This window comes from Rhea pennata, chromosome Z (genome assembly GCF_028389875.1).
Source record: "Rhea pennata isolate bPtePen1 chromosome Z, bPtePen1.pri, whole genome shotgun sequence".
Classification (NCBI taxonomy): Eukaryota; Metazoa; Chordata; class Aves; order Rheiformes; family Rheidae; genus Rhea; species Rhea pennata.
In genome coordinates this window covers 35,938,195-35,951,924 of record NC_084702.1, presented here as the reverse complement: position 1 = coordinate 35,951,924, position 13,730 = coordinate 35,938,195, and the positions used below count along the sequence as shown (strand labels likewise).

At 43.5% G+C, this 13,730-nt stretch overlaps 1 protein-coding gene across 4 annotated transcripts in view; it reads left to right on the top strand.

Annotated features, from left to right (window-relative positions):
• Positions 1-3,612: 3,612 nt before the first annotated feature.
• The window catches only part of PRRC1 (proline rich coiled-coil 1), a 30,326-nt gene continuing 20,208 nt past the window's right edge, over positions 3,613-13,730 (top strand). The window contains exons 1-2 of one of the 4 annotated variants that reach the window (XM_062599485.1): positions 3,613-3,731; positions 11,256-11,381. In XM_062599485.1, the coding sequence (XP_062455469.1) occupies positions 11,276-11,381 (106 nt within the window). In that variant the 5' untranslated portion in view covers positions 3,613-3,731; positions 11,256-11,275. Of the gene's footprint in view, positions 3,732-3,836; positions 3,893-4,498; positions 4,718-6,659; positions 6,679-11,255; positions 11,382-13,730 lie in introns of those variants that run through there. The other 3 variants (XM_062599486.1, XM_062599487.1, XM_062599489.1) reach the window with 3 other exon arrangements.

Below are 13,730 nucleotides of genomic sequence, written 5' to 3'. Positions count from 1 at the left end.
GTGGCAGTGTGAGATTATAAAACAACTAAACTACACATTGCGGTCACCCCCAGAAGAATTAGATTTATTAGGATGCGTAAATGCCACAAATGGCACAAGAAACGGAGGATGGGTGCAATTTGAGCCCCTAAGTACAGAGCTTGACATGCCCAGTAAAACATGGGCGTCTGTCGAGTCGGGATTGAAAGCAGACAAAGTAATGGGACAAACATACTCCAAATGCAATCTAACTGATAAGCCAGCGCGGCGATTGCCGCCTGGAATCTTTTTGATCTGTGGAGATAGGGCATGGAACGGAGTACCAGCAGGACCGAAAGGGGGACCATGCTATTTGGGGAAACTAACATTATTTCACCCAAATGTGTCGACAGTGATACAGTGGGCAGATAGTCAAAGGAGCCGTCAGAAGAAAAGAGAATTGCACCAATTAGATTGTAGCGAAGTGGGAGACCCTAAATTTTGGAGTAATCTGAGAACTCTTTTAACGAGCATGGTTTTTCCCGGGGCTACAGCAGCGCGTGCAATGACAACATTAAAGCAGTTAGCTTGTTGGACAAAAAATGAACTTAACATGACTTCCGACATTCTAGATCAATTATCTCAAGACGTAGCCAGCGTAAATCACGCAGTATTGCAAAATAGAGCAGCTATAGTTTTTTTATTATTAGCGCATGGGCATGGGTGTGAGGAGTTTGAGGGAATGTGTTGTATGAATTTGTCTGATCATTCGGAATCTATCCATAAGAGAATAAAGGACCTAAAAGATGGGATGAGTAAACTGAGAGAGGAGAGTTGGGGCTTGGAAAGTTGGTTAAAATCGCTAGGTTTAAGCTCTTGGTTTGCTTCTCTCGTTCATCAATTTATGCTTATGGGATTGATTGTTCTGATGTTACTTGTATGTCTACCTTGTATATTGCAATGTCTGCAGCAGTCCATGCAGAGGATAGCTGACTCTGTTTTTGAAAAAAGAGGGGGAGGTGTTGGGGCCCTGTGTCTGGGCCTTGGCTATCTTGCAGGATTATAAAGAGCTGAAGTAAGCAACAAACTGCTCAAAGAAGGAATTCTTTTGAAGACAAAAGGCTAAAGAAAAGATAAGCAGGCACCTGTATTCACTGACAGGATATGCATCCAGAAAAGGAGTCAACCCAGCCGATAAGCAGATGCCTGTAAATCACTGACAGGATATGCAGCAGATAAGCAGATGCCTGTAATCACTCTCAGAATGTGCACCCAGAAGGGGAGTCAACACAACAGCCAATTAGAAACTGAATAGATGCGCTTGGACAATATTAGACAACCAATAGAAATGCTTTGCGAGACGCGTTGATACATGAGCTTGTTAGAAAAGATATATAAATTAGGTAGGCGAAGGAATAAAGTTGGATTGAACTTGCATCACATTGATGTGTGTGTGTTCCTTCCCGTGCTTGCCAAGGATGGGCTGCGGCAGGTCCCACCCGCTCCCTGGGGGCCCTGCCATCGGGATGTGCGAGGCCACGCAGGACGCAGGGTGTTGCTGCTTAGGGCATGCCTTCAGCTGTGTATCTGCACTTGGGATCAACGCCTTAAGGCAAACATACAGTGCTCCTGAAGCACTTTAGACAGTGGCAGTTATCTTTTGTATTTTTTCATTCCCACAAAATATCTGGACTGTCACAAATCCATCGCCATGAGAGTACGGAAGAGCCGGCTTGCGTTAAAGCAAATCAAAGGAAAAACGTGTTATTGAAAGGGCAAGCGGGGGAAGATGTTTCTTGAACCATTTAATTGATTGTTGCCCTAAGGTAGGGGTTTTGTTAAGTACTTTATAGAGTTAATCATAACCATTTCTTTTTGTGTTCACTACACCATTTCATAATGGGAATGACAAGACTTATGAAGATAAGTTCCGAAGTATGGAAGCAGATTTGAAAAAAAGAACTAGACTAAGCAAATTTAAGAGTTACATTCCTAAATGCTGGAAATTGTTTCAAGGACATGCAATTAATTAAGCTGGTTACCAAAGAGTTGGTACAAAGACAGATTTAGGGCCATAAAACAAAACATTTAGGGATGGTTTCCAAAGAATGTAGTGTGCAAAGTCTTGATTTGCAAAATTATTTTATCCAGTCATCTCGCCAATGTCATGACAAATGCGAGGAAGTTGCGAGTGAGTTCATACTTAACCTTCGAATAATCACAGAGCATGCTGGAAAATGGCAGGCACGTCTTCCATTTAGGCTAAATGAGGGAGTAATTAAATGGTCTTTTATTCCCTGTATTGCACAGGGTTCGTAAATAGCGATTAGCTAAAATTCTGGTGAGTTGTAAAGACAAGGGCAAATTCGACTCGGTGGCTCTTGACTGACTGGCCTTCTGCCAAGGGGGAACAGGGGCACGGAAGACAACAGAAAAAGCAGCTTGGACACATGGGAGAGTAACAAAAACACTGACAGTAAGTCCTCGGGGAAAAAAGCGAGAGCGCCAGTTCTCAGGGGCTCGCGCAAAGCGGAGGGCCGTGCTCTGAACTGAGGGGCAAAGAACCATCTCTTGACTCTCTCTGTATGATATGCGATTTTGCATACAGCATTGGTAAAGAAGACTGCATTTTTTGCATCCTCTTTTCCACTTGATACAATTTGATTCAGACAAAAAAAAATATTCAAGGAGGGAATATTCAAGGAGTAAGTAAAATTTAGTTCCGCTGACGCACGTTGCTAGTTTTTCATTACTGAACTAAGATGGAACAAGTAAGTAATGGTGGTTCTTAGAGAAAAAAAAAGTACGTTAAGATTTTCACTTGGTTCAATGGCACCAGATTCCTCAGTCTTTTTCATGTGTAAATTCCCTACTGGGGAGTTTATGTAATTGGACAATTTATATAATTGTCCTGTCCGATTAAAACCAATGGTTTTTACAAACCTCTACTATACTAGACAATCAGTTCAATTTTATACCAAATTACTAGGCCTATTACACAATATTACGTTGCCGCGTAAGTGAGCAACAGATATTGTTCTCCAGCATTTCAGAACTCAGCAAGAAGATCAACAGTAATTATGTCCCACCGCTGAAGCTTACACAGAAGTGCAATTCAAATCGAAGGGCGGCTGCCACCTGTCCAAGCTGGCACGCTGACGAGACAAAGCAAAGAGGCTCCTCAGATTTTGATTTTAGTATCTCATTATTCAGATATTAAAATTAAATTATGCCACCGTTCATGGTTATATTTTCCCACAGAAATAACTAGAATTTAATTTCTCGTAATTGGAACCCGAGGAACATGCAAGGTGTCTGCTGATTTAACAGCTGGAAAATTCAGCTGCACCACCTGATTGTGCGCAACTGGAAGCCAGGGAAAGGCGGCGCTGGGGTTATTTAAATGCACGAAGCCGACGGCATTACCTAGGCATGAGCCTAAGGTGACACTGATACAAAAAGACTTTCCGTGTCTGCATTAGTAACGCCGTGCTGTCGGCCCCACCACCCAAACGCCCACTCGGGCAGAGGCAGCGAGGCGCCCCAGGCGCTTCGGCAGGACGTTTCCGCTCGGGCCGCCCCGCGGCCCCGCCCCGCGGCCGCCCGCGAACGTGGCAAAAGGGGCGGCCTGCTCCCCGCCGCCGCCATCTTGAGGCGGGCGAGCAGGGAGGGAGCAGGGAGAGAGCGAGCGAGCAGCGCCGGGGACGCGCCGGCCGCCACGCGGCGCCTCCCGCCGCCGCCTCCTCCCTCAGGCCGAAGGACGCGGCGCGCAGGTGCGCGGGCGCGCCGCGTCGCAAGGCGCGCCGGGCGGCGGGAGACGTGGCAGCGCGGGGCGGGGGCGCGCGGGGCGCGTGCGCGGCGCCGCTGCGGCTGCTGGGCGCTGTAGTCCGCGGCGGAGCGGGTCGGCGCCTCATTCATTGCCGGCGGCGCCCGGGTGCGGCTCCATCGCGAGGCGAGCGCGGCCGCCGGGGCTCTGCGGGGCGGGGGGGGGGTTGTGTGTGTGTGTGTGTGGGGGGGGGGGGGGGTCTCCGCGCTGCGCGGCGCCGCGCGCGGGGCGCTGGCGCGTCCGTTGCTTTGCCGTTGGGCCGGGGCGGTTGGGGCCGGTTCGGGTGGGGGAGGGGTTGCGGGGGCCGCGCCGCCCCGGCGCTGCGGGGGCCGGGTGAGTGCAGAGCGCCCTGGGGGCGCGCCGGGCGCTGTGCCCCTCGGGCAGCGCACCCGCGGGCGCCCGGAGGGCCTGCGCCTGGCCTGGGGGGCGGCTGAGGCCTGCCTGGGCACTCCGGTGTACTCCTGTTGCTACGGTTTGCGGGTTTTTTCTTTCTCCCCCTCTTTTTTCTCCCTTTATTTATTTATTTATTTATTGAAGGGAGCAGCCCCTGCCCTCCTAGCCGAAGGAGCACGCCTAGGGGCTTGTCGTAAGGCTGCGGGCTGGGAGTGCGGGTCTGGCGGCGGAGCGCGTCTCCTCGCCGCCTCCGTGCCCGCAGGGGCCTGGCGAACGCCCCTGTCCGCGCTCCTCAGAGCTTCCCGTCGGCTGGTCACGGCATCCTGCTCGGTCGGGTATCTCGCTCTGATCTTGTGAGTCACCTTGTGGACTATGTAACTTCCTCCCGGCGCTGTGCGGAGAGCTTGGGTGCCCGGCCCCAGGGCTGCGCCCCTGCCTCGCAGCTACGGGCCGAAGCGCTGATCCCGCTAAACCCGCGGGCTTTGGACTAGCCTCAATGTGAGGATTTGTTGGCATCCGAATGAAGTGATGCTTCATCAGGTTTGTTGTGGACTCTGGAGGCATCATTGAAGGGGGTTGCCCTTGAATTATCTATTCAAAGTTTCCACTGTCGCATAGAAAAAAAAGTGGGTTTTTTTTCCAGGGAGAAGGAAAGAAAATCTGAAAATGCTGAAGCTGTTAACATCATGTGATGTGGTATAGCAATTGCTGCAAGCTGGTAGAATGCACATGGTTTTGTTTAGCTGCTTCTTTGATAGTATAATGTAGAGTCATATGTGATGTTGTTGTATACTAAATCAGCAGTTCTTTAACTGTGGTCATCAGCTGTCTGGAGCAAAGTGGCCCGCAGAGCCAACTCATCGTTGTGATACTGCCCAGTAAAAATTTGATAACAAATGTATATGATCTGGAACAAGTCCTGAACATTGGATGTGATACCTGGGAGAAAAAAATTTTGGGGGGAAAAAAGTAGTTCTCAGATTAGGAAGCTTTTAGAAATGTAAAAATGACTAATTTGTTAATCCCTTAAAATTGAACTTTTAGTTTTTTGCTATTTATAAACTATGATATCTCAGATTCTAATAGCCTTTGAGAAAGGGACAAGCCATTCTGGTAAGCCAGTGAGTGTTTCAGGCTTTCCTGGTACTGTTGAGGGTCTGAGGCCTACTGGATGCTGTTTGGCAAACAGATTTTTTTTTTTTTTAACTGTTTTGTGAGTGCCTTGACTAATGTCATCTATGCTATGAAAATAGAATTGATACAGGAAGATTTTTCTCTCGCTTTATTCTGCTTCTCTTTAAGGCTTTGGACTTTAGGACAAGTCACCAGGTGGTGAAACCAATGATCTCTAAGTCCTTTGGCTTCCTTGAGGCTTTGTATGTTCCATGGGATTGCCTGCATTTAACAGACAAGAAGATGAAGAAAGTTTTATCCCCTGCTTTTTTCTCTCCCATTTTAAAATAGAACAAACCAACATGAGGGTTTTTCAGATGAAACAACAATATACTAGCAGTATATTGTTACCTTTCTGGTTGGTAGTCAGCTTCATGTCATCTTTAATAGCGGCTGTCTTCTTTTGCCTGTTTTCTTTCTTGCTTTCTTATTGTGTTTTAAATCTCTTATTGGCATCTTATGCATTCTTGGGCCTTTTTTTCCCCCCTTCTCTAACTTCTCTCCTGTTCGCTGAAAGTTCTTCACTCTAGATCTCTCTCTGAGTTATTTTGACCTAGGACATAACATTTTATTTGAGGAGGCTACTGCTTTGGGAATGGCTCCTAGCAGTTGATTTGATCTAGTAAGTAAATACATGATTGCTGCTTAGTCTGGCAAGCTGTCAACTTGTGTTTAGCCATTACCAGAGTGCATAAACAGTACTCTGTTTTGCACTTCTGCTTAGTTTAGTTATACCTGTTATGAAGAAAGATTAAAAGTTTAACAGGATTTTAATTTAGTCTTCTGTGTTTCTTCTGTCCTATCCTTTTTCATTTCTTTCTGCTTGGAGAGTAATTTTGCCTCTTAGGGCTCTTAAGTTTATTGTGAGTTTTTTATTAGCAGGAGCATCTTCTATTGAAACACAAAAAGTGATTAATTAAGGATGCCTATTGAAAATATGGCTTCACTGTAAACTGTGAGGTATAACTGATCTGCGGATTACTTTTTATCCTTGTGAAATCTACTATTTTTCATTTGTAAGTAATCTTATTGTTAACTGTCAATTTCTATATTTTAGAGTAATTACCTGAAGAATGCTTTTGAAGTATGGTTAGGTCGTTCAGATTACTGCAAAATATTGGAACAAGCGTAGTCACTTCAAATTAAATTGAAGTAAAAAGATGAATAACTGCCAGTTCGGTTGTTTAGTCTCTAAATCGAATTATTTCTTTTCTGCTTTTAGCGCTCTTTCTGTTGAACTTTTCCAGTCTGAACTTTAGCCTGTTTTTCTCCTTGATCGTATGGAGGTTCCACTTTTGGGACGTAGAGTTGTGACTGAAATTTGACTGGTGAGAACCATTAAAACATAGTTGTTGTTGCAACTTTGTGTTTAGGGTGTGTATCTTAATGCAGTGGGAGGGTTAAACATCATCCCTAGTGCATCTTCATTAGTAGTGACGTGGATTTTTTGCCAACTATTGATGGAAGCCTAGTCAAATTCATGCTTCTGCTTCTTAAAGGGATTATTTTAAGGATGAATAATTATTTGGAATGTACTTTTCCTGTGTTTTTCTTTTAGTCTGTTTACCATATCCCTTTTTTGCTTCTATACAAGCATAAGAAAAGATTTTCTTCTAGTTAAACATGAGATTTATGAAACTTATGAAGTGAACTTTTGATCACAGATCAATAGATGGCGATGCTGCTCTAATTTTCTCTTAATTGTACGAGCTTCAATTTGCTCCTCAGATTTTCAGTCCTTGTTTGAGATTTTCTAGTTGGCAGCAAGGGACTATGGGTTTTATGACTTCTTGTGTGCAAGTCAGGTTTACACCTGTATCTGTTCTGTTAAGTGGCAATGTATTTTTGAAAATCATTGGTGACAAAAAAGCAGCATTAGATGAGAAGGGCGGAAATAACTAAGAATTTGGCAAGTTGCGCATTAACAAGGAAATTCATTTTTTTTGAGTAAACACAGTAGTCAGCCATGCTAGAAATCTTACAAAACTGTAATGAACAATGCTTTGGAGTAAGTTAGAAACAGTAAAAGACCTTATTTTGTATAAAAGCAGAAACTCTTACTGTGCCTTTCTATAAATTTAGTGAATCACAAGATTTAAAGGATTCACATCCTTAAAAGTGAAGCTTAATTTTCAGAGGCTAGTGACCGCTAATTATGTGTTTGTAGCTTGCAGTCGCAAGAATTATAGGCTTTTTAAGTTAAAATCGTTAAGATGGGCCAGCTCCAGACCCTTGGCACTCAGTAAGGATCTGGAGGCCGATCTTAACTGGGGGACTTCTTCCCTGCAACTCCCTCAAGGACCCTCTTTGGAAACTTTGTTACGAGCTGAATACTTTAAGCCTGCAGTTGCTCGTTCTCTTCTTGGTACTGTCCCACCCTTATGCATCCCAGTGTCTTACATATAACTGGATTTGGGTAGGCCGCTTTAATATGGCTTAAGTGCTAAGCCATATATCCTGCAGAACTGATTTTAATGATGTATATAATGCTGAATTCTTTTGACATGGTGAGGCTATTAGCTTTCAATTATGTTGATCGTACACTTGCCTTTACTTTCATGTGTTCTCTTCTCCTTTGTCTTATCTTTCTGCTTAACCTTATTTTTCAGAATTGTTTGTCTGTTCATGGGGAACATGCAAGCTACAAAGAATTCTGTGTTTGGAACCCTGTTATTTCTGTGGGCTCAGTGTTAGTGCCTGTCAGCTCGTAACTTTACAATACGTTTGATTGGTGTCTGAAGTTTCTCAAAGATCTTTTTTTTTCTCCGTATCCGTAACTTGCTGTGTTGTTTCAATTTTGAAACTGCTTAAAGAGGTGCGAAAGGGTGTCTCGGGACGGGGGGAATCAAGGAATAGTAGCTGATAGAAGATGTGAGGGGGTGGATAAGCTGAAAAGAAAGAGTTCAGGTTCTGGGGACCTCTAATTGGAATGGAGGGATGTAAAGGGAAATGAATGAAGGAAAGAGGTTGAGAGAGGGAGGAAAATATTACAGGCTAGTGTGATCGTATGTTAACTATTTGAGAGAGCAAATGAATTTGTCAGCACTTCCACCTGAAGGGTAGGGAGAGATCTTTTCTTCCCCAGGCTGGTGGGGGGGAAAAACAGATGTATTGGACAGCCCATGAAAGAGGAAGCAGTGTATTAGGGTTAGAGGATAAAAACTAAGGCAGTAGGGAGACAAGATACCCTTCTGACTGGGCGCCATTCTGAATGTCCCCAGCATCCTGCACAACTCTGCCTGGTGCCACGTACCCGTAGCTGCCAAGTCCAGGAGAACAGAAATAGGCCCTGCCGTTGCCGGGACTCCCCTCTCAAACGTCCACGTCCTGGCTGGGCTGCACTTACAGATGGTTAGCTTTCCCACAGAGGCTTACGAATAAGAGGGGGAAATATGAAACTTTTTTTTTTTTTGAACTCTTTAAGTCAGTTCAATGACCTTTTTTTTCTTTTAATCATTGTAAGTTAGAACCTGACTCATAATTTTGCAAACTTGGGGTGGATAGTGCTGTATCTGTTTAACACTCGCTTCACTTTTCTGTTAAGTGCAAAAGAGAAAAGGAACTGCGGAGTCTAGCTGCATTTCTACTTGCTTCTACTTTTCCGTATGTCAGTTTGGGGGGAGGGAGCATGTGTGGAGCTGGGGCTGGCCATGGCTTGAACCTATAATTGCTCTAGGAAGGTTTGAAAAAAATTATGTATGGAATTTTTGAAAAGCAGCTCCATGAAGCCTTCTTGGTCATTTCATGTCAACACAATATTTATTTTAAGCACCAAGCACCTATCAACGGCTTTAAATCATGACATTAGCTGAAATCAAGCAACAGATTACAGAGCCTTGATAAAATAAAATGTTCCTGGGAGTTTTTGGTCGGTGATGACTTCAGCTGCACAATGGAAAATTCTTTCTTGGTTTGTAGTGTATAACTGGAAGAAAAATGAGTTTAGAAATGCTTTTGTGGGGGAATGTAAACTCATGTAATTTGATTTAAAAAAAAAAATTTATCATTACAAATTCTTCCGCTAGTGAAGTTTTAACGGAAGACCAAGTGCAGTTCCTTTCTAGGAAAATAAGACAGATGTACAAATCCTGAAAGGACAGTCTCTTCCCCACAAGGCAATTACTGACCCTTTCTTCCATCCTGTTTGAAGAGAAGCTTTTAAATGGAATTTACGAGGTTTTTGTAAGCTAAAAATCTGTCTGTCATTGAGCGTACATGAAAGGTATTGCACGTAAACTGTACCTGCTTGCTTTGTGCATCTGGGCTCAAACATTCAATCTTGAATCGTTTAAGCAAAGTATACTTATCAGAGGGATTAGAATTTGCTTCTATGTAGTTTTAATGCTTTCATTTGTTTCAGAGGAATTTATAAGCCTAAGACTAATTGTGACACCCTATGTTTGCCTTTTTCAACACGGTAACAACAGTATGAACTTTTTTTTTTCGGGTTAAACTTAAGCAGCATATGCATTTAGAACAACAAAGGCAGAAAAAACCCTTGGCCATGAGGGGTTGGTGGGTGTGTGAGAGAGAGAGAAACCTGTAGTTTTTTTTAAGTGGTGTCGTTTTTTTTTTATATGCACATGAGTATTTTTATTCAGAACATTATCTAAGCCTTTTCCCCTTTAAATTGTTAAAGGAGAAAGCTGGTAGTCCTCAGTAGCTGCTGACGTAAATTGATGTTGTGGAAAATGTTTATTGAGCCTCTCTTTTTCATATAAATTATTATTTTATATAGGATTTTTATTTTCTTAGAATTCCCCTAAGAATTGTCACCTTAGCGCGGGGTCTAAGTCAATGTTGTCCAGTTTACAAGATTTGGGAGGAGGCAGGGTTTTTGTTTGCTGACTATGCACTGAAGGAAAAAAAACAAAACTTCAGGTGTTAATGAAAGAAAATCGTCATGTTTTTTCTCTTTTTTTTCTCCATCCACACCTTTATATATAGTTTTTTTTTAAAAAAAATAAGGATATAGCCTTAATTATTTAGAAGCAGTGAATTTTTAAGGTTTTTCTCTGAGACATTAAGATACTGCCAACATAATATGGCCTGCAAAATAAAACTTGAATTTTCTGTTTGTTCTAATTGTTTTTTCTGTCGCCAGGCTAGTAAGGTACTTGGATTTCATAAGCTTGTTCAAGTCTCCCATACAGTAATTCCTAACACATTCATTGTGATATTCTTAGCCCTTCATGTTAAATCAGTGTCTGTGCAGTTTTATTCATGTACAAAACGAATTTCAGCTAGTTTCATTGTGGCATTTCTGGAAATTAATATAGCTGTCCCTATATTATTGCTTCTTCAAGGTAGGCTGTGCTGCTGAGGCTATTTGTGATGTTTAATGAGGTGCCGGGGCTGGGAGGTGTGATATCCGGGAGCAGCTGGTGAAATTGCAAAGCCTTGGAAGGCTGCGGCTTCCTGGGTAGTGGAGCTGATCTTGTGGTTCTTTGCTGCCTGAAGGGGGAGACATCCTTTCACGCCTGGCTCTGAAAACACCTCCTCAGTGTTCGGATCGCTGCAGTTCACGAATATAACAAAATACTGCCCAGTTATTAGATTTTTCCTTAAAATGGGATTGGATTTTGTGATGTGTAATTTCTTCGGTAGTGTTGCTCATCTGAATACTACCAGAATATATTACTGCACGTACTTACTGACACTAGGATTTTTAGAAAGAGACTTGGAAGCACCACAGTGCTAAAAATGAAGGGAAGGTAGGGTGACTGGGACATAGTATGCTTGAAGCCACTCAAATTACTCCCACCACAGCGTTGGTATTTGAATCACTAGTCCTGTTCAGCAATACAGATCACTGCACTATGTGACCTTCACATTTTAATTGCAGATCTTTTGTCTTCTTTCTCAAGATGAACTTTTTCTTTCTTTCTTTCTTTTTTCCTTGCAGGTTTTTGTAGCTGAAGGAAAATGATGGAAGAGAGTGGAATAGAGACAACTCCACCTGGCACACCCCCCCCAAGCGCAGGAGGGGCTGCTGCTGCTGCTGCTGCCTCTGCTACACCTGTCTCACTAGGTATGGAAACTTCCATGTCAACTTGGTTGCATTTGTTCATGTGTGTTGAAACACAGCAATTCATCTGAAAAATGTTGCAATCAGTGTAATTGCAGTGCTGTTCTCCAGACTAATTTGAAATTTTGAATTGCCTCTTAATTGTGGAAGTGTGCTTTCTTTATTTGACTTCCTGAATACTATAAAGCATTTATTTCTTAAAACTTTTTAATGAAGTTATATGGGTGCATTTGTCCTTTTCAAGGATATTGTGGATGGAGAACAAAGCTATGAGTTCACTTGGCCTGATTTTTTTTTTCAGGGATATAGATAGCAGACTCTGAATATTAACTATTTCATCTTCTGACATGTGGTATTATGTTACCTCCGGTTACACTAGTGCAACTCGACAGGTTATTTGATTCTGTTCTTGATGTTTAGACTGTGATCTGTGAGATTTTTCAGCCTATCCAACAGATTACTGTAATCAAAAATAGTCATTTTTGTTTTGCTGGCTTAATTTTCTGGCTTAATTTTGTTTAGTGAGCGAAAATGCTTTGTTCAAAGATAAACTCAGGGCTTGACTGAAACGGAGAAATACAAATACGAAGCTGGGTGCCAGGGCATGGAAAGTATTCAGCCCACCTCACAGAGCTACATCCTTGTAGTAACTCTTCTTTTTTCCTCCAAATCCTGTAGATAAAATAAGAGTATATATTATATCTTTCCAAAAATACAGAAGAGAATGTTTGTTCATTTCTAGTAAAGTAGTTTTGATTGTTAACTTGGAAAAGGTGAGCTGGTTTTCTTTGCTGACATCATGAGTGATTAAGAAATGTGCATGATACACACATGTCCTGCCCAAATGCATTCTTCTTTCATATGGCAGCCCAGATGATTTGCCCAAAATATAGGAGGTGTATTTCTTGCCTTTTTAGAACTCCCTTCTTTGAGCTAGCCTCTGATCAAACTACTGGACACCAGAAAGTAGATTTTTCTCCCACGCACTCCCTACTTCCTCACACTTCCCTGGATCTCTGACCATGGTTATTCTAATGGGCATTTTTCTTTGGTTAAAGCAAACTGATACACCATTTAAAAGAAGAGAAAGTGTATTTCTAATGAAATGTGTTTTATTCATAGATAGCAGAAGAAAATTATCCATGATTTAGTAAGTGACAGATATCAAAATGCCATGCCATGCTCCTTGCTGTACCTGTATTTCACAGAATCACAGAACCTCTAAGGTTGGAAGGGACCTCTGGAGATCCTGTAGACAAACCTCCTTGCTCAAGCAGGGGCATGGTAGACAGGGTTTGAATCCAGGTGGGCCTTGAAAATCTCCAGAGAAGGAGACTCCACAACCTCTCTGGGCAACCTGGTCCAGGGCTCCATCACTCTCACAGGGAAGAAATTGCCCCTCACGGTCAGGCGGAACTTGCTGTGCTTCAATTTCTGCCCATTGCCTCTTGTCCTGTCACACGGGACAACTGAAAAGAGTTTGTCCCCGTCCCCTTGACACCCTCCCTTCCAATGTGTACTTGTACACATCGCTAAGATTCCCCCCTCAGGCTTCTCTTCCCCAGGCTGAAGAGGCCCAGCTCTCACAGCCATTCCTCATAGGGCAGATGCCCCAGCCCTCTGATCATCTTCGTAGCTGGACTCTCTCCAGTAGATTCATGTCTCTCTTGTGCTGGGGAGCCCACAACTGGACACAGTACTCGAGATGAGGCCTCCCCAGGGCTGAGTAGAGGGGCAGGATCACCTCCCTCGACCTGCTGGCAACCCTTTTCCTAATACAGCCCAGGAGACCATTGGCCTTTTTGGCCACAAGGGCACATTGCTGGCTCATGGTCAACTTGTCATCCACCAGCACTCCCAGGTCCTTCGCTGCGGAGCTGTCTTCCAGCAGGTCAGCCCCCACCCTCTCCTGGTGCATGCACTTGTTCCTCCATAGGTGCAGGACCCTGCACTTGCCCTTGTTGAATCTCATGAGGTTCCTCTCCGCCCAGTTTTCCAGCCTGTCCAGGTCCCTCTGAAGGGCAACACAGCCCTCAGGTGTATCGGTCACTCCTCCCAGCTTGGTATCATCAGCAAACTTGCTGAGGAGGTGCTCTGTCCCTTCGTCCAGGTTGTATTTTGTCCAGGTAATTTCTTTTAGGAGTCCTTGAAAATTCACCTGAATCTGGTGAGCAGGATTTCTGTATGTCTCTTGGATTCTGCAGCAAGATTCTCTACCTTGGCTTTAGCAGATGTATTGGAGAAATAGTTGAATAACCTTGGTACGTATATATAAATTATACATACGTGTGTGTGTGTGAAAACAAACAAGACTTTAGAAATCTTGACTTCCCTTTTAGTTGTCATCAGGTG